General features: G+C 41.7%; 2 protein-coding genes across 5 annotated transcripts; one reads left to right on the top strand and one right to left on the bottom strand.

The window, feature by feature from the left end:
- Nucleotides 1–1,478: 1,478 nt before the first annotated feature.
- bhlhe41 (basic helix-loop-helix family, member e41) lies at nucleotides 1,479–5,205 on the top strand. Of its 2 annotated transcripts, none has more exons than XM_065957407.1 (5): nucleotides 1,479–1,768; nucleotides 1,873–1,939; nucleotides 2,098–2,208; nucleotides 2,304–2,415; nucleotides 2,664–5,205. In XM_065957407.1, the coding sequence occupies exons 1-5, from the start codon at nucleotides 1,677–1,679 to the stop codon at nucleotides 3,632–3,634; spliced, it is 1,353 nt and encodes a 450-aa protein (XP_065813479.1). In that variant the 5' UTR covers nucleotides 1,479–1,676; the 3' UTR covers nucleotides 3,635–5,205. The 2 variants fall into 2 exon arrangements, with proteins under 2 accessions (XP_065813479.1, XP_020483923.2); XM_020628267.3 differs by having other exon boundaries at nucleotides 1,484–1,768; nucleotides 2,101–2,208.
- A 937-nt stretch (nucleotides 5,206–6,142) lies between these two features.
- LOC110002114 (ras association domain-containing protein 8) lies at nucleotides 6,143–23,655 on the bottom strand. Of its 3 annotated transcripts, none has more exons than XM_020657762.2 (6): nucleotides 23,304–23,655; nucleotides 16,303–16,505; nucleotides 13,146–13,957; nucleotides 12,753–12,950; nucleotides 11,296–11,440; nucleotides 6,143–8,415 (listed from the first exon to the last, which is right to left on the bottom strand). In XM_020657762.2, the coding sequence occupies exons 2-6, from the start codon at nucleotides 16,403–16,405 to the stop codon at nucleotides 8,294–8,296; spliced, it is 1,380 nt and encodes a 459-aa protein (XP_020513418.1). In that variant the 5' UTR covers nucleotides 16,406–16,505; nucleotides 23,304–23,655; the 3' UTR covers nucleotides 6,143–8,293. The 3 variants fall into 3 exon arrangements, with proteins under 3 accessions (XP_020513418.1, XP_020513420.1, XP_020513419.1); XM_020657764.2 differs by having other exon boundaries at nucleotides 11,302–11,440; XM_020657763.2 differs by having other exon boundaries at nucleotides 13,152–13,957.
- Between the last annotated feature and the right edge of the window lie 516 nt (nucleotides 23,656–24,171).

Below are 24,171 nucleotides of genomic sequence, written 5' to 3'. Positions count from 1 at the left end.
CCGCTGCTATTTGGAAACAGAGACGCCTCTGAACTAATATGGAAAACATTTGGACTGGATTCCTAAAGCATCTCCAGTGCCACATATAGAGCAGGCAGCAAAACTGTGGAGGAGAGGAAGAGGAGGGAAAGGGGGAGGGGGGCAGGTAGACCCAAAGGGGGGACTCCTACGTACGACCGTGACATGTTTTCACTTTTTAGTGAAATTAAAGACTAAAAAAGAGGGAAAGTGCAGAGGCGAGTAAGCAGGTACGAGTTAATAATAATCCAGCACGGAGGAGGTCACACTTCATCTGAGAGACGGTGTGATTGGATCGTTCTTTGTCAGCACTGTTACACAAGAGAGCCATATGCTGCCAGCCAGAAAGAGTCACATGACTAACAGGAAGAAGTAATGTGATCATAAGGCATGTGAGGGCTACAGGGGCTCAGATTGTTTCTCAGTTTATGTTTACAGGAGGAGAGCAGGTGTCACTGAGAATGAGACAAACCTCCTGGAGACTTTTAAAAGAAAAATGAAAAACATGTTTTTAAATAAATAAATAAAAAGAAGCTAAAAAAAGGTTGTGACTTTAAATGATTTGATTCATATTTGGAAGTAAAGATCACAGAAAAGTCAAAGTTGATGCCTTGTTTGCCTTGTCTGTATCTTATCATCAGGTGAAGGTGGGAGAGCAGCAGCACCCATGCTAAGGTTCATAAAGAAACCGCGCGACGCACGTGTCTGAGCACACAGCTGGGCCGGTGCCATGGTTACTGACAACGCAGCTCTGTGCTGTGCTGGAGATGAAGTGTGAATAGGTAACCCTGCCCTGCTCAGGACAACAACACGGACTGAAAAGAGAATGGGGGAAATGGTTCCCCGTGTTTACCACATTCACTTCTGTGTTTTCATTTTTACATCAGCATGATTGTTTGGGAGTTAAGGCGAGTTCAGGACGTTTATAAGTATATATACATATACAATATATTTTTATATATAAAAATAAAAAATAAAATAATTATAATAATAAAAATAAAAATATATATACTTTTTTCATTTATATATAAAAATATTTTGTATAAAATTTTGTAAAAATATTTTTATATATAATTTTGTACAACAACATTAAGTACATTTCTGTTCCCTCTAAACTGTGAGCAAGAAAGCTCGTTGATTAATGTCAAATTATGCAGCATTACAACCTTTTCGGACAATTGCAAAGTGAAGGGGCTTGATTTGCAAAGTTTTAGAGCCAAGGCAAAAAAAGAAAAGAAAAAGGATGCAGGATAAGAATGCGTAATTGGTTCAGTCTCTCCCTCTGCCACATTTTGCAGCATGAATCACGTTTCAGCCACCAGGTCGAAAAGTGTTTGGACTACATCACTATAGGAACAGCGCGCGATAGCTGCTATTACACACACAGAAGGTCTAATTACCGGACTTTGTGCTGGTGTAGGCTACACGTGAGTCGGAAGCTGTTCCCCCACCGGAGGCGCGCCTGCGCACTGGCGGCTTTGCGAAGTTGCAGCTCAGGGAACTCTAGACATCAGTGTGAAGCCTCAGCTCCAATTGGAGGACACGCACTGTGCATCATCTCTCCCTCAGCACATCCATCCCGTCTGTGGCTCGTTGGAATAACAAACATTCCCCCCAAAAGAGGTTCGAGAGCGGATAAGCAGACCAGGAGAGAGGTGATGGATGAGAGAAAGACCAGGAGAGAGGTGATGGATGAGAGAATACCGCATTTACAGGAGAGGCAGTTCATGGAGCACGCCGATTTCTTGGGGTGAGTGTCGCTTTTTTTTTTTTTTTTTTAGCAAACTCTGACAAACTCTCATAAACTGTCATGTCAGCCTTGTGAATAATCGGACGCTTCCCTCTCTTCTTCAGGGTGGATTATCCCTCCCTGTACATGTGCAAATCCAAAAGAGGAATAAAGCGAGACGATGGTGGGAAGGTGCGCGTACTGACTTATTCTAAGAAAATGACAATGCTTTGTTTCCCTTCACTGACATTATTGTGTTTGTGAAATTTAATATAATTGAATGGGATAATAAAGTTTTTGCTTACATAAGAGAGCATCACAGTAAAACGTGTGTGTTGTGTGTGTGCCAGCAGGACGCGTACAAGTTACCTCACCGGTTGATAGAGAAGAAAAGAAGAGACAGAATCAACGAATGTATCGGCCAGCTGAAGGATTTATTACCCGAACATCTGAAGCTGTCGGTAAGATCATGAAACCACTAAAAAAGTTTGGACCCTGCGTTAGGAAAATTTGGTTTGCTAGATCTTTTGAACCTTAACTGTGTTTTTCTGTGTAGACTCTGGGGCATTTAGAGAAAGCCGTGGTCCTGGAGTTAACACTGAAACATCTGAACGCACTGACTGCTGTCACCGAGCAGCAGCACCAGAAGATCATCGCTCTGCAGAACGGTAAGAGATGAACAGGAGTGCATGTTTTAAATCAGAGACTTGTTCTCTTTCTGTAAGATTAAGTTGCATTTTTATTTGCTTGGCTTGCATAAAACTTTGTTGCCTGTTTGCAATGGTAGAAAATGCATTCTAACATAACAATGCATTTTAAAAAAAGCATTAAAACAGAATAATTACAATGCTGTTTTATCACATTTGGTGTAACAATAAACAGAACAATCATTATTTCTTAATCTCGTGTTTCTCAGGGGACCGGTCGTTAAAATCCTCCATCCACGCAGACCTGGACGCGTTCCACTCCGGGTTCCAGACCTGTGCCAAAGAGGTCCTGCAGTACCTGAGTCAGTTTGAGAACTGGGCGACGCGGGAGCAGAGGTGCGCGCAGCTCATCGGTCACCTCCACACGGCGCTGGCTCAGTTCCATCCCGGTGCGCCGCCGCCGCCGCCGCCGCTGCCGCTCCAGCAGCACCAGACCCCCGCGGGGGGGGACTCGCAGAGCGGGCAGAGGGCAGACAACAACAGCCAAGCGAACTGCGTCCCGGTCATCCAGAGGACCCAGGTGGGGGGGGAGCTTAACGAGAATGACACGGACACGGACAGTGGATACGGGGGCGAGGCGGAAAAGAGCGAGGCGAAAGACAAAGAGTGTGAGCAGCGCGACAAGGCGCAGCAGCAGCAGCAGCAGCAGGGACACAAAGCTGTGAAAATCAAGCAGGAGTTTGGAGATGACCGCGCTGCCAAGAAACCAAAGATGAACTGGAGTGGGAGCGGGGTGGGCGGCGCTGACCTCACCAGACCAGACCTGGCGTTTATGAACTCTCTAATGGGAATAAGCAGTATGGGACAGCAGACGCCTATTTGCATGCCTTTCTACTTCATCAACCCCTCTGCCGCGGCGTCCTACATGCCTTTTTTAGACAAGAACAACATTGAGAAGTACATGTACCCCGCGGCCGCCGCTCTCGGGTCCCCTTTCCCCTGGCTGTACCCCGCACACGCTGCCGCCGCCGCCGCTGCCGCTGCCGCGTTCCCCGGCCTGTCTGCACACTTTGGAGCCTCCTCTCAGTCCAAGGACTCCCAGAGTCCAGACAGCGACGAGTCACGGGAGGATGAGACGGACTCACCTGAGGAGGACGACGGGGAGGGTGACGTAGCTGATCTGTCTCTGGAGAGCAACAACAGTCCGCAGCATCAGCTGTCTGCGTGTCCAACGAGCTAAAGTGTGTTTTACCTTTCCGTGCATTCTGCTGAGGTGTTTATTTTTTAAATTAGGTTTAAAGGAGGACTCACTGAGGGGTCTCTCATGTACAAAAAGCGTGTGCGTAAAGGGGACAGTTGTGACGTGCCTTTTGCACTTATTCTAGTTTAATCAAGCTAAATAATTATCGACAATGATTGACATGAACTCACAGCTGTGTTGAGCTGAGGGGTTTGGGTTTTTTTAATCGTCTTTGATAAAAAAAAAATATTTTGAATTGGCAGCAATTGGTGCCAAAAACTTTTGAGAACATCATCAGTTCTCCAATCAGCGAGCCTCTTTTGGATGTATGACGTTGCAAACTGACCTCTGCCAAGGTTAAGTTAGAGCCCGACTTAACTCTGACTGTAAATACAGGCTGGTTCATGAACATGCAAAACGTGCACTAACTGGGCCTGTTAACAAGTGCAACAATCCACAGTACCTCATCCCCCATTGGGAGGCACTTTGTCCCTCCTGAGAAGAATTGAATAGTTCCCCCCCTTCCAGAAAACACAAACACGCCTGAAAAAGAAATACAAAAATCAGACACTTTAGCAATTACACATTTATAACAAGAGATGATAGGAGAGACACTTTGTTGACGCCTGAGTTGACTCTGGTTCCCTTTAGCCTACTGGTTTGGTCTTGTGAGGCAGGAATCACTGAAGTCCTGCAGAGTAATGGAAAGGAAGAAAAGAGGGCTGCAGCTCAGAGGTGAAGGGACCTGTGACTCCTGTACCTCCGGGATGAAGCGTTGTAGGATAGCACCTTATACATCTTTAATATTGAATGTACCTGTCATTTCCCAGCTGTTGAAGTTTGTACATGTAGGACGATCTTTACTCTTGAGACGTAAAGTGCACTTTTTCTGTCTCCCTCCCCTCCCCCACACCGTTACCATTTAATTTGTAAGAAGTCAATCACTGGAGTTCTGGTTGAACCTTTTTTACTATGTTGAGTTAAATAAAATGATGATTCCATTTCAACAGAGCGCAGAGATACAACATTTTCTAAGTAAAAGCCCACTGCTTGTTTCCAGCTCTTAAAAAGTAAAAGGAAATAGATTTGAGACTGTCAGACTATCCACCTATCTGTGTTGTGTAAACCCCTCACTTCTTTACTTTGGAAAAGGTGGGAACCACAAGTTCTGAATATTGTTGTTTTAGGACTTCTGACTTTTTTGTCTCGGCCTATTTTTTTTTTTCCTCCAAGAGATTAATTCCTGCAAGTGTTGTGTTTTTCAGCTTCCACATGTGACTGACTAAACAGAAGATTTTCATTGTATTTTGCATACATGACATTGCTTTAGTAAAACTATTCTGCTGATTTTTTTGCCTCAAATCTGTTCTATGAAGTGGCATGTGCATCTGTAAATACGTTTTTTTTGTGAATATACCATGAAGTATACATGTCTATTTCAGTGTTGTAGAAGTCTATGGATTTTTTTAAAGAAAAGATTTAACTGAGCAACTGTTGCACATTTCATTAATGCGTTACACATGCTGTTCTAAATTATTGCTGATGAGTTGAAAAATAAATATCAAAACAAACTTTTGCAAGCTTTTTTATTTAACCCCAAACTCTGCTCACAGTCTCACTCGTCGGTGAATGCAGGAGTGCTTCAGTAAGTATTTGTGAAACTCTTGCAACATATCGCCTGCATGTGTAATCTTAAGGTCACGGTGAACACACACTGTAGCACACCATGTTATGTATGCACAGATAAAAAAGGAGCCATGCTATAACAGCCTGAATAGAGAAAGGAAACGTGAGGTCCAGTAAATGAAACATACTGTTACTAAAACTGTAAATCAGCTGACAGGTCACAGCAGAAGAATGTACAGTAAGCCCAGGCTTTAAACAAATGTCATGTGATAAAAGGATGATGAAGTGAGATTACAGTCTGACTGTACAGGCGGATGAAAAACAAGGGGCCACCTCCCAACTTGTCAAAAGCTTTGAGCATGAGCAAATCCTGCCTTTGTTATTGCCACTAGCTAATTTGGTGCCATATTTTAATTTAGTCCATATGACTAAATGTTTGAGTTTATGCTTTTTAGTTTAAGTCATTAAAGTAATACTGACATGGAGAAACCATTTTCTGTCTTTTAAGGGAATGGACATGAAAGCTGCCAGAAGTTGCAGAAAAAGGACCTAGGCCTTCTATATTTGCAAAAAGTTTGTATTATTTCTAAGCTCAGATTACACTAATGTTCTGTAAGTATCTTTAACCAGCACTGGGAGTCACTTTAAAACGTTAAGCTGTTGGATTTTCACATTTCACCAGAAAAAAACTCCTCTCTAAAACTTGTGTGAATCGTACAACGTTGACATGAATTTACTGCACCTCCCCACGTTGTGTTCAAGTTCAACATCCCTGAGTGGAGGTCTCCATCTAGTGGTCAGAAGATGAAAAACAGTTGAGGCATAAAGTGTCCAAATTCTCTCTTAAAATAAAAAAAAGAAAGAAGCTACAGTTACCACATGCACCGTGACAAATCTCATTTAGTCAGATGGTTTATTGAATCATGCAATCAAAGTCATATCAGCAGCCAGATACAGCCATACATCAGTCAACACTTTGCAGTATATTAAGGCAGGAAACAATAAAAAAACAGGTTATGTACACTTCTACAAAACATACACGGTTGTAAACAGCGACCGCAGCTAACCTCTCATCCCAGGGTGGATAATGCACACCAGTGGTTTCTTAAAGGGACAACACACCCAAATACACTGAAAATGAAAACAGGATCTCCTTTAATGGGACATCAGGAAGACGCCCTGTCCTCTTTGTAGAGACTGAATGCTACAGGCTGAACGTCTCTGCTCTATTTATTTCAAACTACAAACTCCTAAGTGACAGTATATTGTTGACTTAAAGTCTTTCTATGTGATGTTTTGATCGAGCAGATGTCGCCCTTGAGCACCAGCATGAAACCAAAACAACTGGCGCTGCATTGTTGTGTTAGCATGCTAATGCTAGCGATCTTTATTCTGCTGGTATCTTCACACTGCATGTAAATTTACCTGAAATGAGCGTGATCTAGAAACACAGTTAAGCAGTGAGTACAGTATGTTATTCTTCTTTTCTCTAGTCCCTCAATTAAACAACTTTTATACACGAGGGGAGGAGTCAGCCGGCCGTCCCGGCGATGTAAACAAAGTGAAGATAGGACTCTGAAAACTCTGAAAACATCACAGACAGTGGGACTCGGGTATTACACCCATTGTAGACAGTCATGACTCACAGAGTTATTTTCAGAGGAGATACTTGATTTATATTTAAGTGTGAAACATCACATAGAAAGACTTTAAGTTTGCAGCATGATGAAATAAATCGGATTACATGTGAATGCGATTCACAGCACGTGTTACTATGACTACAGTAATAACAGTAGTAAAGTGTAAAGCACTATCACTAAGGGGTTTCTTTCTACAAAACACTAACAGGGAAAACATGTGGATAGCTTCCTCTTTGCTGCTGTGCTGTCATCATTTCATTCTGCATACACAACATTTCATCTAACCGGACTACAATCATCGCTTTTATGTCTCCACCTGGAGCTTCACTGTACATTCTTACAACAATGGCGGAATGACTATAAGGCACTTTGATGTGATTAGCAGCTGAACTACAACCTTAAGAGGGGCTTCATACCTTGGCTGCTCTGCACAAACAGCTGTAGCTATCCACTGGATTATGACATGCCACCATTTTGACAATAAACTCATTAATTCACTGTACCAAGCGGGGCCCTGCACAGATATATGGCTATAAGAACACCACAATCATCATGCAACAAGACCTGCGATTCTTTGGCCACTGATCCTTTCAAAAAAACAAGCATAATATATTTGGCAAAAAAATATACTGTGTAGTCATCTTATAACACAAACAAAAAAACAGCTTAAAAGTATAATTAACACTGTTTCATGATGCAGATATTTCTGCAGGAATGAGGCCACTCCTTCATTGTTGTTTGCTGTGAATACGCAGCCTTGTAATAATATATAATAATTCACTGAATAAAGATGAAAAGTAAGAAAACATATTTACAGTATCCATCATTTTGGTGCGTACAGTAACATTCTTTAGTAACAAAAACCATTACCATTTGTGCATAGTTTTTAACATGAACACAGACAGAGCTACAGGAATACGTTCTGATATGCAAAATGATTAATTGGGGAAACAGTTCTACTACAGACACAAGTCGATCCTTCATTACTTCAATAAGAACTAGTTGTTATGCTGGGTTAAGATTTGTTCATTCAGAAATCACATTCGATCTTTAAGAGATACAGAGTCACATACTGAGATTCTCAATGATGCTTTTGAAAAAGGCATTCGGTTTGAATCATGATGCTAGAGAGAGGAAACAATACAAATCATTCAGCAGGTAGTAAAGTGAGAGTACATTAAGTGGATATGTTTTATAAAGAAAGTCCACAGCAGCTTGAAGATAAGAAAGTCCTGATGTTATATTCAGGCTGCTTCTTTTTTTCATGCTTCAAACCGCCGTGCATTTCTACCTCCATGACTTTGTTCACTTCACTGTTTGAGTCTGTTCACTCGAGGCTGCCTTCATGTAATCAAGACAACAGTGCATAGTAGTGTGCTACTGAGGTATCCACTCACACGTAGATCCCCTCTGGGTTCAGGCCTGAACTGAGAGGACTGTGGAGCACCCGCAGGTGACTGGACATGGCGTGTGATGACACGGGACGCTTCAGGGAGCCGGACAGGGGAACCAAATCTGTGAATGGAAAACACAAACATTAGAAAAACATTTAAGAATTGCAATAAAGATAAAGTCAGATTTACTTTGTAAAAAAATACATTTTCAAATCATTTTCACTGAATGCTCTTATGAACTACAGCGAGTTTCTGTAAAAGAATGCCTCTGCAGAGGAGCCACCAGGGGGCAGTACAGAGCTGTTCAGATCATGCCTCTGCAGAGGAGCCACCAGGGGGCAGTACAGAGCTGTTCAGATCATGCCTCTGCAGAGGAGCCACCAGGGGGCAGTACAGAGCTGTTCAGATCATGCCTCTGCAGAGGAGCCACCAGGGGGCAGTACAGAGCTGTTCAGATCATGCCTCTGCAGAGGAGCCACCAGGGGGCAGTACAGAGCTGTTCAGATCATGCTGATGCAGAGGAGCCACCAGGGGGCAGTACAGAGCTGTTCAGATCATGCTGATGCAGAGGAGCCACCAGGGGGCAGTACAGAGCTGTTCAGATCATGCTGATGATGCAGTGAATTTAAGGCTTGGCATAAAAGTGCTTGCTGATTTTTTTTTTCCCCACAAAAACTGGAAGGTTACTAGAAGGACATGAACACTCAAGTCATTATTTTTCACACTTGTAATCCATCCAGTTTAATAATTAAACCCACAGCTCTACAGCGTGCCATGATGAAGTACACACCACACAATCAGAACGTGATCGAGGCCGTTTAAAGAGTATGATAAAAGCAGACGTTCAATATTAACCATCACTGTATATGCTATCACTTTTAAAGAAGAGGAGACATGATTGAACATTTGATCAAATTGCAGTTAAGCATCTCCAGACTGAGACTGAAGGACAGTTAAGAGCATCACTGAACTGAACAAAATCAAACACTGACCCACCATGGGACAAATAGTGCAATATTGCTTTGACCTGCTTTGTTTACACATTTCATTACAAACCAATGATGATTGTGTGTTTGGATATTTTCTACTGTACTTGTGTAGGCATATATATATATATATATATATATATACACACATATACATACATGTGTGTATATGTATATATGTGTTTTTATTCTATATATTTATATTTTTATGTTTCAGGCATGGCACAGCAAATTTCATTGTACTCTTGTGCAATGACAATAAAGTATATTCTATTCTAAATCTAAAATCTGTAACAATAATTCTTCATTTTTTTAATTAGCGTTAACTTACCGTTTTTTAAATTAATTAATACATTTTTTGAAGATTTATTTTGGTATTTTTTGTGCCTTTTATGTAGAGATAAGACAGTGGATAGAGCTGGAAATCAGGGAGAGAGACAGTGGGGAGTGAAATGCGGGAAAGGAGCTACAGGCCGGACTCGAACCCAGGCCGCCCCCGCTCTGAGGACCACAGCCTCCGTACATGGGGTGCGTGCACCAACCACTGCGCCACCAACGCCCCAAGTTACCGTTTTTTGAGACAGTGGGCATGAATATGTTTAAAAAATGTCTTTATATTTGCCTGACAATAGAGGGTAAACTGAGTAGTCATACTTGTGTATTTGAATTTAAATATCAAGTTTTGGGCGTGCAGACGTATCCTCTAAGTACGCTCACTTTATAAACTTTCTTTTATAAGCTGGCAGTAACGTCCCTGGTTACAACATTTAAAACAGCTGCTTCACACTTACCACAAAGTCTTTGTAAGTCAAACTTTTAGCCTCTGATTTGGGTGTAAGTTCTCTATATTTTTAAGGTTTTAAAATAAGACAGCTGGCCCAAAAGTTGATGTAGATCGCCTTTCTTGCTTTGTGACAGCTCTCACATAAATCAAGATCTCTCACTTTATGTGTCAGCTCTCCTGTAGGAGGACAGAGCTTTGGTCCATTGAGCCCATCACAGAAACTGCTGAGCATGAGATAAGAGGGACAGAGTGATGGGAGGGAGAGGAGAGATACAGAAAGTCTGCTCAGTGAATGACGCCCTGGTCCGTTTGTATCCAGTCAGCTGCTGTGTGCATGGTGGGTACAGCCGCTACTGGAGATGGTTAAAGCTAATTCTGTTTCCCAAAATACTCCCGACTCCTCCCAGTATCCTCTGTCACAGTCTCTCTAATACACTAACAAGTGTTAATGCTTTTACTACCTCCACTCTTACCCATATCTACATTCTTCTCTGACAGACCGGTGTTTGTCTGACTCAAAGAAGGAACCGTTCAAAATGTCTCCACTTTCCCTTGCCTTTCTCATTTCCAAGGTGTAAAATCTCAAATTGGTTCCAAAAAAAGATAGCTGTACAATCACACCTGCAGACACACACACACACACACACACACACACACACACACACACACACACACACACACACTGTTGTTGCCTTGAACTGAGTCATTTTCAATCAGCAGGCGATCAAGATCCGAGATGGAAAACTAAGAAGTGCCCAGATGGAACAGTATAAATTCATGAATGCTCAGGCTGACTCAAGACAAACCGCACTTTATACACTTCATAAAAACAAGTCATGAGTCACCTGTGACAACAGGTTCAGTAACTTCCTGTTTCAACCATTTTAACAGAAAATGATAACTGGACATATAAAGGACTCTCTCTCCTTTTTTAAATCTCATCTCAAAACACATCTTTTTAAACTGGCATATTCAGTCTGATCATTCTCCACCCGGTCTCATAGCTCCTTTACAGCCTGTACATTTGTGTTTTTAATGTTAATTTTATGGTTGTGTTGTTACTTTGTTGTTTTTATCTCCGCTCTGTGAGGTGACCTTGAGAGTTTTGAAAGGCGCCTTTAAATAAAATGTATTATTAGTATTATTAAAATGTATTATAAACAACTGTTTGTGACTCTTTTAAATATCAAGATGTTAAAGAAATTCCTTAAGAAACAAAAACAGATATTACCTATACCATAAGTGGTTGAAGTAGTTTCCTCCTCGGTGGGTTCAGCAGGCAGCACGGTGACCTTGGTGCCGGTCTGTTTGATGAACTGCTGCAGGTTCACTTGCCTCAGCTCCTTGGTCAGCTGCTCCAGCTCATGCTGCATGTCCTTCAATGAAACGGCACGAGAAAGTTATTCCTCAGCGAACAGGAAGGTGTTAGCAGGAATCTTAACGCTGGCATCTACAGCTACCAGACGCTGTTCACGCTGATGTTCAGACACTTGGGATACATTTTAACCCTCAGGCATCAGTTTCATTTACGACCCTCTTAAGTCACTAAGGACAAAAATGTCCACTGCAAAAAAAACTGTTATAAAAATAGAACAGATTGATATTTATTGAATAATTATCAGGAATTTAACCCTTTAAATGCCAGAATCAAACTGGCATTTAAAGGGTTAAATTCCGAAAAATGATTGAATGTTTGGTAGTTTTGAGGTTTGACTTCAGGGCTGAAGTTGTTTAGGAGATTTATAAAGAAATAAATAAGAACCTGTTCTATTTTTATAGCAGTTTTTGTAAATTGGACATTTTCGCTCTCCAATGTTCAAACAGGGAACTACATTTTAAATCTGATGCTACACAAAAACTAACAATGCATCAAAGTCAATATTTTGGATAATCTTTGACATATCCAAGACTGATTTAAAGAAAATCCCCCAGCCACCAAATATTTGTTTTATGGAAAATAACTCATTTTTGTGGGTTTTTTCATAAATAACAACAGTGACATCAAGTAATCAAACTGGCATTTAAAGGGTTAAATTCCTAAAAAAGATTGGATGTTTGGTAGTTTTGAGCAGGGCTGAAGTTGTTCAAGAGATTTATGCAGAAAAAAGTAGAAAAAAATATCAATCTGTTCAATTTTTACATCAGTTTTTTGGAAGTGGACATTTTTGTCCTTAGTGACTTCAGAGGGTCATAAACATGTTTCTCAGTGTTCTATTGATCTATTAAAAAACATCAATTTGCATTGCAAAATGTGTCAAGAGAGAAACTTTCTTACAAAATGTGTTCCATATGCTCTAACAGACAAAATGATGACCAGATGAAGAGGAAACATTTGACCAAATGGACAGAAATGTCCACAGTGATACATGAGGGTTAATGTGAACATGATAAAAGTGTCTTCATCATTTTATTTGTGACCTCGTCAGTTTTGTTGAAAGAGAAACACACATTGACCATCTTTTCTACCTTACTGGTTTTGAATAAATCAAACAAATGAACATCATATCAACAAAACAGTTTCTGTATTATTTCTTTGAATGCTTTATGTTTCTAAATCGCCTGCAACTCAAAAGAGTTCTCTACAGCTGCATCCTTTCACATCAAAGAGGACTTGTCAGATTCATTTTAGCTCTTATTGTGTGAGGAAACTACTGAGCGCAAGTCCTCGAACGCATTAATATGTCTCACCTGCAGTTTCTTGCCGCTTTGTCCGAGCGATCTGTCCACCGCTCTGCAGCTGCTCTCCAGCTGGACAGCCTGTCTCTCTTGAGCCTTCAGTTCTGCTTTGACCCTGAGGACCTGAGCCCGGGCCTCGGCCTCGCTCACCCACTGGGTCTCCTGACGCTCCCTCTGCAGCCGCTCCTCCTCCAAGCCTGCCTCTACACCCTGAAGGTTCAAACAAATATAGAAAAATAAACAATACCCTGATACTACTTTCACAGCTTATGATTTAAAAAAATAAAGTTTTATTTCATTTGCTTTTGATTCTTAGCTGGCTTCATGTCTCATTCACCAAAACTTTATTCAAAAACATTTTTTTTGAATTAAATATCCCCAAAAAATCTCCCGCACACAGCACACCTGTACCATTGCCAGCTTGTCTTCGATCTCCAGCTCGCAGCCTTGCAGGCGTCCTCGCAGCTCCTGCAGTCTCTCCTCCAGCTGCCTCTCACTCTCCAGCTCTATCTGCAGCTCGGTCGCCCAAAACTCCTCTTCCTCCATCTCCACCTTATTCTTCCTCAGATGCTTCTCCAGCCTGAGGATGTCCTCGACCAGTCCTCCTCCTCCTCCTCCACCACCGGGGTCTCCGATGCACCCTCCGCCCCTCCCCCCTCTCCCCTCCGCCCAGGCCTGCAGCTCGGCCTCGTAGGCCTCCAGCTTCTTCTCCAGCACGTTCAGAGTCTCTCTCTGTATACCCACCAGTCTGACCAGGTCCTCCATGCGACAGGCCCACAGGCCGGGCGACGCAGTCCCCATGGCCAGTCCTGCATGGTGGTGGTGATTTCCACCGTTTCCCAGGAGGATTCTCCTGTTGGCTTCAGCCTCGACGATCCTGCCCCCGCTGAGTATCTCCCTGAGGCCTCTGGGTGCACCGGTGAACGTGAGCGACTTGCGACGCGGCTCACGGCGCCGGAGGGAGCGGTCGTTAGGGTGACGAAGCTTTGCGAGGGGAGGGAGGCTTTGGCGGTGCAGCCCTCGTTCAGGTCCTCTGAGAGGGGGTCCTTCTGAGGGGGGTCGTTCGGTCAGGGAGGGGCCTGTGCGGAGCAGGATCAGCTGGACGTCACCAGCGTACTGACCCCAGGTGTTCAAGGAGGCCACGGGGCTCTCGTGAGGGGCGAGGTGACGCTCGGTGTCCCGCCATTTTTCTACCAGAGTGTATCTCCCCGTGCGACCTGCAAACAACACAAAACAAATGATTTCTGATATTCATGCTGAGATAGATATGCACAATTTTTTGCTTCAAGTAATTCTGACAATTACCGGGAATCACTTAATCACTTAGAAGATTGCAAAACAAACTTACAGAAATATTGCCATGACACTCATCTTAGAAGTTATTTAAGATACACACAGACATTAACCCTCATGTATCACTATGGACATTTCTGTCCATTTGGTCAAATGTTTCCTCTTCATCTGGTCATCATTTTGTCTGTTAGAGCATATGGAACACATTTTGTAAGAAAGTTTCTCTCTTGACACATTTTGCAATGCAAATTTTGATGTTTTTTAATAGATCAATAGAACACTGAGAAACATGTTTATGACCCTCTGAAGTCACTAAGGACAAAAATGTCCACTTCCAAAAAACTGCTATAAAAATAGAACAGATTGATATTTCTTTCTACTTTTTTCTGCATAAATCTCTTGAACAACTTCAGTCCTGCTCAAAACTACCAAACATTCAATCATTTTTGAATGTTTGGACAGTGGAGGGCGAAAATGTCCAATTTACAAAAACTGCCAGGGCATTTAAAGGGTTAAATTCCTGATAATTATTCAATATTTTATAGTTTTGAGCAGGGCTGAAGTTGTTTAAGAGATTTTCGCAAAAAAAGTAAGACAAATATGAATCTGTTCTATTTTTATAGCAGTTTTTTGTAAATTGGACATTTTCACCCTCCACTGTCCAAACAGGGAACTACATTTTAAATCTGATGCTAAACAAAAACTAACAATGCATCAAAGTCAATATTTTGGATAATCTTTGACATATCCAAGACTGATTTAAAGAAAATCCCCCAGCCACCAAATATTTGTTTTATGGAAAATAACTCATTTATGTGGTTTTTTTCACAAATAACAACAGTGACATCAAATAATCAAACTGGCATTTAAAGGGTTAAATTCCTTAAAATGATTTAATGTTTGGTAGTTTTGAGCAGGGCTGAAGTTGTTTAAGAAATTTATGCAGAAAAAAGTAGAAAAAAATATCAATCTGTTCAATTTTTATAGCAGTTTTTTGGAAGTGGACATTTTTGTCCTTAGTGACTTCAGAGGGTAGTGAATGAATCTGATGCCTGAGGGTTAATTAGACATGGAGTCATTCTGCCGTAATCAACTTAACAATCACAGACTTAAACCTCTACAACCTTTTCTGTTTGTGGTTCTGGAAACAGCTCACAGTGTTTTTTTATAAGTGAGATAAGAGCCTTTAGTCTCAACCATACAGTTAAAGTGCCGACTGGAAAACAGAACAATTGGCTGAAGGAGGCTGAAGGTTGCAAAGATCTGCAGTCCATAGCTGCGTTAAGAGGTTTAACCCTTTCACATTCAACTTGATTCATTTTTAAACAAGAAATACCATTTTTAAATGCCGTTAAAAGAAAACCTACACACAGCTTCTGCAGTAGCATAAAGACAGAAACCCGTGTTTAATGCCAGAGTACTAAATCGATATTTATGTCTGATCACTTAAAGTGGTGTAAATCATTTTAATAGAAAAAAAAAAAAAAGGCAGAGGAGGTCTTCAGAGGCTTTCTCAGTTTGGCGAGAGACTGGGGAATGAGTCAGACTTTCCCTCCTCCTCCTACTCTGTGCTTTGTGGGAAGTGATGTCAATACAGCCTGTTCAAGTGCCCCCGCTCCTGAAGGAGCCATATGGGAGAGGGGGGTTACTCAGATCTAAGAAAGTACCAATACAGCCTCTGACTACGACCCACTGGAACTCAGCAGGAGCTGCATGCAGGCAGGAGATTCACATACTGCTTTTCTTAAAGGCTTTATATGTGATTTTTTGATCCAGCAGGTGTCGCCCTTGAGCACCAGCATGAAACCAAAATAACTGGCGCTGCATTGTTGTGTTAGCATGCTAATGCTAGCGATCTTTATTATGCTGGTATCTTCACACTGCATGTAAATTGACCTGAAATGAGCGTGATCTAGAAACACAGTTAAGCAGTGAGTACAGTATGTTATTCTTCTTTTCTCTAGTCCCTCAATTAAACAACTTTTATACACGAGGGGAGGAGTCAGCCGGCTGTCCCGACGATGTAAACAAAGTGAAGATAGGACTCTGAAAACTCAGAAAACATCAGTTTTATTTAAGTCCTCGAACGTTATTTTCAGAGGAGATACTTGATTTCTACATTCAAGTGTGAAACATCACATAGAAAGACTTTAAAGAATCAGATTTCACAGTTAGAGGAAAACAAAAATAATGCAAAGTAGAAATTCAAATAGCCTGAATGTTTCTCACAGGATATCTGCATGAAGGGTTATAGTAGAAAAATACCTACCTATGGCCTGAGCCAAAGCAATCACCACTTCCTGGCAGGTGGTTGCCTCGGTGACCCCGCAGACGACCCTCTGGACTCCATCCACCCAGACCTTGAGCTCCATTTTAGGTCAGAAGCAAGGGGGCCGGTTGTGATGTGTTGGCCACGACATCGTTGAAGGCTCCAGTGGTGCAGGGCAGCTGAAGCCCACTCCAGCCGCTTCACTGAGGAGGAAACCAAAAAGAAAAACAGGAAGCAGTTAGTCAGGATGTGCTCAAGGACATGGTCATAACACGCGTGTGTGTGTGTGTGTGTAACAGACACACTTCTTGTACCTGGTGTAAGATCTACTAACACAGGTAGTGAAATAAGCAGAATGTACAAAGTGTAGTCTTCCTCATGAATAAAGGAGAGTCTGTCAGTGTCCACTTCATATGGACTGTTACAGCCACACTGCCAGGACCAGCTGGCCATCGCACTCTTGTTTCTGTTCTTCGCTATGAATAGGTACATGTCTGTTGGGGGGGTGCAGGAAGGGTCTGCCAGTAGACTTTTCCCAGGTCCAGTTCCTGCTTTTGTACAGAGAATTACCCAGAAGCATCGAAGACAGAGCAGGAAGATTAAGTCAGTGACAAAATTGAGGACGGGGAACAGCGAGGGAAACAGAGAGAAGGCATGAAAGTGTTATTAAAAAATGAAAAGGGAGAGCTGAAGAAGTGTTACATAAGGGAGTGTTGTAGGTTTTCTCAGTTATTGCCACTGTTCTGACACACAGTCATCACGGCAGAATGCTTTGGTCCCTATAGGATTGAATTCTAGGATATGAACACCAACACAGGAAAATACATGACATCGTCTTCTGAAGTTCCTTCTGAAATAATGATTATTGGAAGATTGCCTTATAGCACTATACACACAGTCACAATACAGATATGCTAATGTCATCTGGTTAATCACATCCAGCCTTATTTTCAAAGCACTTATTGAAAATGTGAACGACTGATACTGTCACCGTCTCTGAAACACCGATCGAGGGTGAGACATCCTTCAAAACGTCCTTCAAGGACAGCGTGCAGACAGAGAATGAATGGCATCTCCCCTGATCTCTATCACTCTCTCTCCATGGAGCTAACCTTCACTGCAACTACACTGCTGAGTCAAAAGGTCCTTTTGTTCACCAACCACCCCCCCCCCCCCCCCACCAATTACACCTCCCCCATCCCCAATATTCCCTTTCCACGCTCACAAAGTCACCCCACACCAGCCTGTCCTTCCCTCGACCAACTGCTTTTCTAAATATGGTAAAGACATTAGAGAGAGCTGAAGGGTAACATTTGTTAAATATGGTGAACAGATAAGAGCTGAGACTCATTATTATTAATTCATCTTTTGTCAGTTGGTTAATTGTGTTGTTAACTTCATGATAAAGATCAACAACACCACAGTGACATAATGGATGGTTTTGCCAAACTGTCCAAAAAAACCCACTAAAACTAAGAAAAACCAATCCTCACTTTTTGGAAAATTAATGAGAAATGACTTTTTCTGAATTAAAGGATCAGCAATGTATGACATTTGTTCTTTAACATATTTTCAGATTAATGCCAAACAGTTCATTGACTAATGTTTGTAGCTCTAAAAAACAGACAAAAGAAATCCTCAGGCACTTTCAGCGACTAAGAGAACTCAGACTTAAGAGCACAAACACACTGTGAGATCGGATCCATTGCATTTGTTTAGTATTTGAGTATCACACTTTGTCTGAAGCCTTGCTCTTCATAACTTTATTTTCAGCCGGTGGAAGGTGCACACACACTGCCCTTGCTTGGCATTGAGGGCTGAAAGTAATAGAGGCTCATTTAAATAGTTCCACGAAAAAGTAGACTGCAAGATTTTACTGCATTGACCCAAAAGACTGCAAAAAACTAGAAACTCTTCTGGAGGGTTGTGGAAACCGAAATATGGACAGGGTAGGTCTTGATGCAAAGCACATGAGTGGATCAGTCAGGGGGAAAGTTTTATACACTGGAGGGGGGAGGGGAAGTGCTTCAAATATTACCTATAGCAACTCTGAGTAGGAGCACTGAGTGCAATATGGTATACTACATTTTGATTCAGCATAGTGGCACAATCAATCGTCTTCAGATTAATAAAAGAAAAAAGGAAACATGTCCAAACAAAGCTGAGCATCTCTTCTTTTCCTTGCACAAGCTAGAAAGGACTCAGAAGGTAAATACACATCCTGGTCAAGGCTTGTAACATTTCTATTCATTAACATTAACCCAGAATACCCATCTGATGATACAGGCACAGTGGTGTGGGGCAGCGTGCCATCCTGAGCTCTGCAGGCTCCATTCCTCCAGCCTGTCAAAGCCTCAGTCTGGGGAGATGCCCACTCCCTGATTTGTGCATGCTCGTCCTCTGCCAAAGAGGAGGGCTTAAATATCCAGAATTCTACTTCAGCTCGGTTAAAAAGATGATCAACTCCAGAAAATCCCAAACTCCCCATGACATTTGTTTTGGCCTCATGTTGGTTTAAGTAGTGTAGACTCAAGATGAATCCCTGGGAGAGCAGTGAGGTGTGTGAGCAGCAGTGAGCAGCCTGGCTGCCCGGCTGCTGACTCTTCTCCAGGCCTACAGGAGCGTACAGAGCTGGCAGGGAAAATGGCCTCAACTTGCTGCTGGAGTAAACAACCTTCCATATGCTTGTGTGTGTGTAAATGTACACCCTGATTAAATACTATACTGTAGGAGGTTTTTTTTTTTTTACTGTATGAGCTTTGTTTGAGGATTCACAGTCTGTCGAGCATCACAAGCTGGTCTGAGAGTCCTGCAGCACAAGAAGAAGAAGTAAGGGGGGATCGAGTGAAACAAAGATGGGCATTCATTACATCGAATGAAAAACAAAGACTGAGCTTGAATCAGGAGGAAGCCTGCAGGGAATCAACTGAACCTCGTTGAGAAACAGGATTGTCAAGGAAAAGCCTCATGTTCCACAAGCACTACCTCTACAAATACAAGATATAACACCATGCTCTCGATGTATCTAAATGTGCAGACCATTGTTCTGTAAGGAAGAAAGCAAAGCTGCCATTTGCCTCCCCCCACCCCCTTACTCCCTATCCCTCTTCCTGCATTTTATCCCATCTCTCCCCCTATCCCTTTCCAAGCCCGGCTCAGTCTAGACCTGTGAAGGCTGTTTCATCATGAGCCGGGGAGCCGGCCTGAAGATTTCTGCATTCTAATAAAAACATTTTTTCTTACCACTGTAACTTTTGCTGCTTTGTTAAAGTGCTCATGATGGATCTTTAGGTCTTTGTAACATAACAATAAGTAAGGTCTTTTTAGCTGCTCTTTTGTAATATTAAAAAACAAAGAGTAAGGTCTTTGTAGTGGTTTCTTCTGTCTTCTTAATAAATCTTATGTTCTTAAACACTCTATAGTGACGACATTAAACTGTTTTATGCGTTGAGTTGGCTTCACACATGTTCCCATGTGTCCACGGTAAAACTACCGTGTTGCTCCGCCGTCACTCCTTTATCTCACTTAGAAAGCGTAACACATAACAATACACTTCACTTCCTGTCTCCTGATCACATGACTACGGAAGTCTTACAGAATCACAACAAACCTTCAAAATAAAATAGGAATAATCTCATTAAATATTCCCAAGATAAACACAAACATATTATTTGCTTTCCTCTCGCAAATCATAATCCAAACAATAATAATCAAACTTATTACTGCAAAAATGGCACTTACAGTCTTTTACCTGCTTTTTGTAAAGTGTCTCCAGATAACGCTTGTTATGAGTTGACGCTATACAAATAAAAATTGATTGATTGATTTGGAGAAGGACATGTTTGTTTGGTTATTAAAAGATTTAAAAGGCAACTACACCAAGTTACTAGAATGTAGTAGAAGGTTTCTGACATGCTGAACTCCCCCAATCTGCTTTTAATTAAAGACAATGGGAGACTGCTTATAGTCTGTTCGAGTACTTAAGCCTTTTTAGCCTATTGCTAACCAAACTTTAATTCAAATTGTGCTCCCTGTAGCGCAACATGTAATTACCAGCAATTTATCCCCTCCTGTAATTGGAAACAGATCTGTTGTGAAATGGTTCCAGCAGCCAGAGATGCTGGTTTATTGTGGATGCACTGGTTGGAACTAACTGGGGAAAGCTTTCACTTCCTGTCATCAAGTGGTACAGGTCATTACAATCCCAGGGGATTAAAACACATCAGGGTGGCAAAAGGTTTAGGATGAATGCAAAGATGGTCCTCATGTGGTTAAACATTAAGGGAACCAGATAAAGAAGTTCCTCAACATCAGTTTGCCAGCTTGCCCCGTCTACGACACCCTCTGCAAATGTAAACGCTGAGACTGCAGGGCAAAGACTGCGGCCTGTTGCAGGTCTTGATCCTGTGGAGAGGAATCTGATAACAGTCAGGATGTGCATTCCTGTGCTGTGAGAATGCAACGGGCCATGACTAAGAGACAAGGCTTGCTAAGAGTCCATCGATTCTGTGATCTGTTAAACACTGACACTTCAACAAACTTCATCCAAGCTGGAGTTCAAGGTTGAGACTCATTTAAAAGATCAGTAACTGAAACACAGTTTGTTGACAAATCTGGGAAACTGGATGATAAACCCCCTTCAATTAATGCATGGAAGTTAACAGTGGAAGATATTAAAGAAATGGAAAGAATTACGTATAGGCTAAGAAACAGAGAAGATGAATTCATGTGTTACTGGAGTGAATGGACAAAGGAAACAGATAAAGTGGAATAATAACAGGTATGTAAATTAAATTATATTAAATTAAGAGAGTGGTGAAGGAACAACCCCTGCCCCCCTCCCCCTGCCCCATTCTATTTATTGTATTATTAGTATTGTTTTTATTATTATTAGTATTATTTTTTCTTTCTAAATCTGAATTTAATTATCTTTTTTCTCTTCGTACCTTTTCTTTGGATTTTTATTTATTTTTATTTTATTTCATGTTGTGTGTATTCTTGTATGTTTAAAAAATTATATATAAAAAATGTGCCAGGATGAACAAAACATGTGATGAAATATGACAACTTGTGATGTAGTAAAACAGCCTGCAATGAAGTATTTTTTTTTTTTAAAGTAAAATCTGGGGAACAAAGTATGGAGTTGAACAGACTTTTTTTTTTACTCTGTCCTTCAATTTCTAAAAGCATCTGGTATGCACAGTGTTTACATTCTCTCAATTAATTTAGTGTCCTCTGAGACCTTTAGCGCCTGCAATATAGATGAGTGTTAATTAACAAGCAATTAAAGGAAACACTGTGCCATTACTCACTCAAACACTAAAAGATAGAGGTGGTTATTCCCAGCAGATGCATTTGATTCAATTTAGTTTTCATTAAGATTCAAGAAAAATAATGGTGCTTTCCGACTCCTAAAAGCGTCAAAGCAAAACCCAAAATATACACAAAGCAGGGTCAAGCTTTCCTCAGGACTGCTTCAGAACTTTACTCCCAAATCTTTAGGTCACGGCGTCTAGGATTAAACCCACATCCCGCCACGCTACAGACTGCACCCTCAGGTCCTGAGAGCTCTCCAGTGGCCCCTGCCCCTGCAGCCGGCCCTCCTCCTCCTTCTTCTCCTCCCTGGCTCATATTAAAACCATTAGGTCCTGGACCTCATTTGAGAGGTCAGTGCTGGCAAGAGCTGCAACATCTGGATGGTCACGTTCAGCCGCAGCAATAATGCCGCCTTTGTTCACTTGCCATGTTCACTGCTCACTGGCAGGCTTATAGGAGCCAGTGGGGGGGGGGGGGGGGGGCAGCAGGCTCCTGCAGCGGGGCAGCACAGCGGGGCCTCTGGTCTATGGGTTTACATGTTACAGTGGTTTGTTAAAACATCATCTGGTGCTGAATCACACACTCAGAAGTGAAATGGTTTTTTTTCCCAGTCTGTACTGGGTGATTCTCTGCAGCCAAATCTTCATTCTACAATTCTACAATTCACTTATCAGACTCTTTTCTCCAAAGCGACGTACATCAGAGAGTAAGAACAACACAAGCAAGGATCTAGAAAAAAGGGAACAATGTGAGTAAGAGCAAACGATCAGCTTTGAGTCTGATTGGACACACAGGTGCTGACAGGAAGTGACCAGAGGCAAAGCACAACATTGAGGGCAGTTCTTGAGAGCTCTAATCAGTATAGAAACCATCTTATAAGTCATCGTTATCAAACAAAAACCATCGTCATTACCATCATCATCATCAATAATATGGAGACCATCATCATTAAGTTAGTAGGTATTCATAAAGAGCTGGGTCTTTAGCTTTTTCTTAAAGGTGCAGAGCATTCAGAAAGCTGTAACACCATTAGGGCCTACATTCAGATAAGAACCACTGAATTACATGATTCCCTTTGCTTCTCAAGAAAGTCACAAAAGACAAACACTGTCTGAGTTCAACCACTCTACAGGTTGCTTCAGCTTCACCTTGTGTGTAGAAGTATAGTACAGCACTGAGGCTTTAAAAAAGATAAACTAATTGTGTTTTAGGCTATATAAAGACTATAGGCTATACCATATGTTTACTGAGGCCATAAGAGAGTGTTTCTGGTAGCCATACTGAAGTTGCCTGACCTGAAGAAAGACAACAGTTTGAGCCAGCTCAGAGAAGGCTATCATGTCTAAGTGAAAACATTTGGCCCTTATGGATGAAAACAACAAGATAACCTCCTTTTCAAACACTCTTATGACTCAAGTTATCTGATGAGGCTCTTGCTGTGTGAGCTTCGTGTTTTGTCAGCAAACATCCTGACAGATAGCACCATCCATTCTCCTTTCTACAGCCTCCACTTCTTGGTGTCGAGAGGGGGACTGGGCAGGAGGAGCTAATGGCGATAACGGACTCGGAGAGTAGCCGAACTTCTACTCCAGAAATGTTTCCGTTATCTCCGCCTCTCCCGGTCACCACACCGGGGCTCAGCCGCAGCATAACGCTATTATTAGCTCTGTTTCTAATGCTCTTACCTTCAGAGGATTCAACGTAGTGTGTGTCCTCTCCCGAGTGAAGTTAACAGTATCCTTAATGCACATCAGGTAAAGACGTCAATTCCGCAAACAATGTTTCCTTCTTCAGCACTGAACCAGTAAATCACTCCCACGAACTGCGACAAAGTCTCGTTTGACTGCCGGGTCGAAACAGAATCAAGGCGACAAGAAAAACGAATTAAAAAACCGAATAAGTCACGTTTCGATACTCTGAAAGTTTATGTGTCCTGAATGTGCGCTAAGTCTTTTGCGGTCTCTCCAGCAGGCTGCGGAAGAAAAAGCCCCTCTCCCCCCATTTCATTACTCCTGCTGGTAAATACACGGCATTGGAACTGGGACACCGCAAGGCATTGTGGACTGTTTAAAGCTGCAAAACCCTGAGAAGGGGGGGGGGGTTACCTACAGGAAACTTTTAGACATCCAGGATATTACAGTTACATATGCAACTTATACAATGTAAGCCCATTATGTCATTTTTAAATATGACATGTAGGCTACTCAATTAAGCTTTTTTTTTTTTTTTTTTACAGCTCACTACTAATTTCCATATATATATATATTTTGTTACTTTTTATTGTCATCATGTCTTAACATACAGTACACATATTTTATATTCAACATAAGGATGACAATATTTTACATTTTTATAAGTGGTGTGGTGTCAAAAAGGTCGTGTCCCCCCCAGTGATGTGGAAATACTAAAAAATAACACTTACAATACAGAAACATGTTTTACAGTTTGTTTAAAGTAACTTGGATCTGTGTTACATAAATTCATAAATGTTTCCCTCCATCAAGGTTTTCTTCCCTTTCTCTACAATATTTAACATCTTTAGGAAACAAGGCA

The sequence above is a fragment of the Labrus bergylta genome, chromosome 7 (genome assembly GCF_963930695.1).
Source record: "Labrus bergylta chromosome 7, fLabBer1.1, whole genome shotgun sequence".
Lineage (NCBI taxonomy): Eukaryota > Metazoa > Chordata > Actinopteri > Labriformes > Labridae > Labrus > Labrus bergylta.
This window is presented reverse-complemented; position numbering and strand designations above follow the sequence as displayed.

Coding starts and splice junctions, on each gene's coding strand:
- LOC110002114 (XM_020657762.2), bottom strand. CDS start 16,405: ATGGAGCTCAAGGTCTGGGTGGATGGAGTCCAGAGGGTCGTCTGCGGG. Junction 12,951..13,145: donor ACAAGCTGGCAATGGTACAG/GTGTGCTGTGTG, acceptor TTGAACCTTCAG/GGTGTAGAGGCAGGCTTGGA. Junction 11,441..12,752: donor AAAGCGGCAAGAAACTGCAG/GTGAGACATATT, acceptor GTTTCATTGAAG/GACATGCAGCATGAGCTGGA.
- bhlhe41 (XM_065957407.1), top strand. CDS start 1,677: ATGGATGAGAGAAAGACCAGGAGAGAGGTGATGGATGAGAGAATACCG. Junction 1,769..1,872: donor GAGCACGCCGATTTCTTGGG/GTGAGTGTCGCT, acceptor TCTCTTCTTCAG/GGTGGATTATCCCTCCCTGT. Junction 1,940..2,097: donor AGCGAGACGATGGTGGGAAG/GTGCGCGTACTG, acceptor TGTGTGTGCCAG/CAGGACGCGTACAAGTTACC.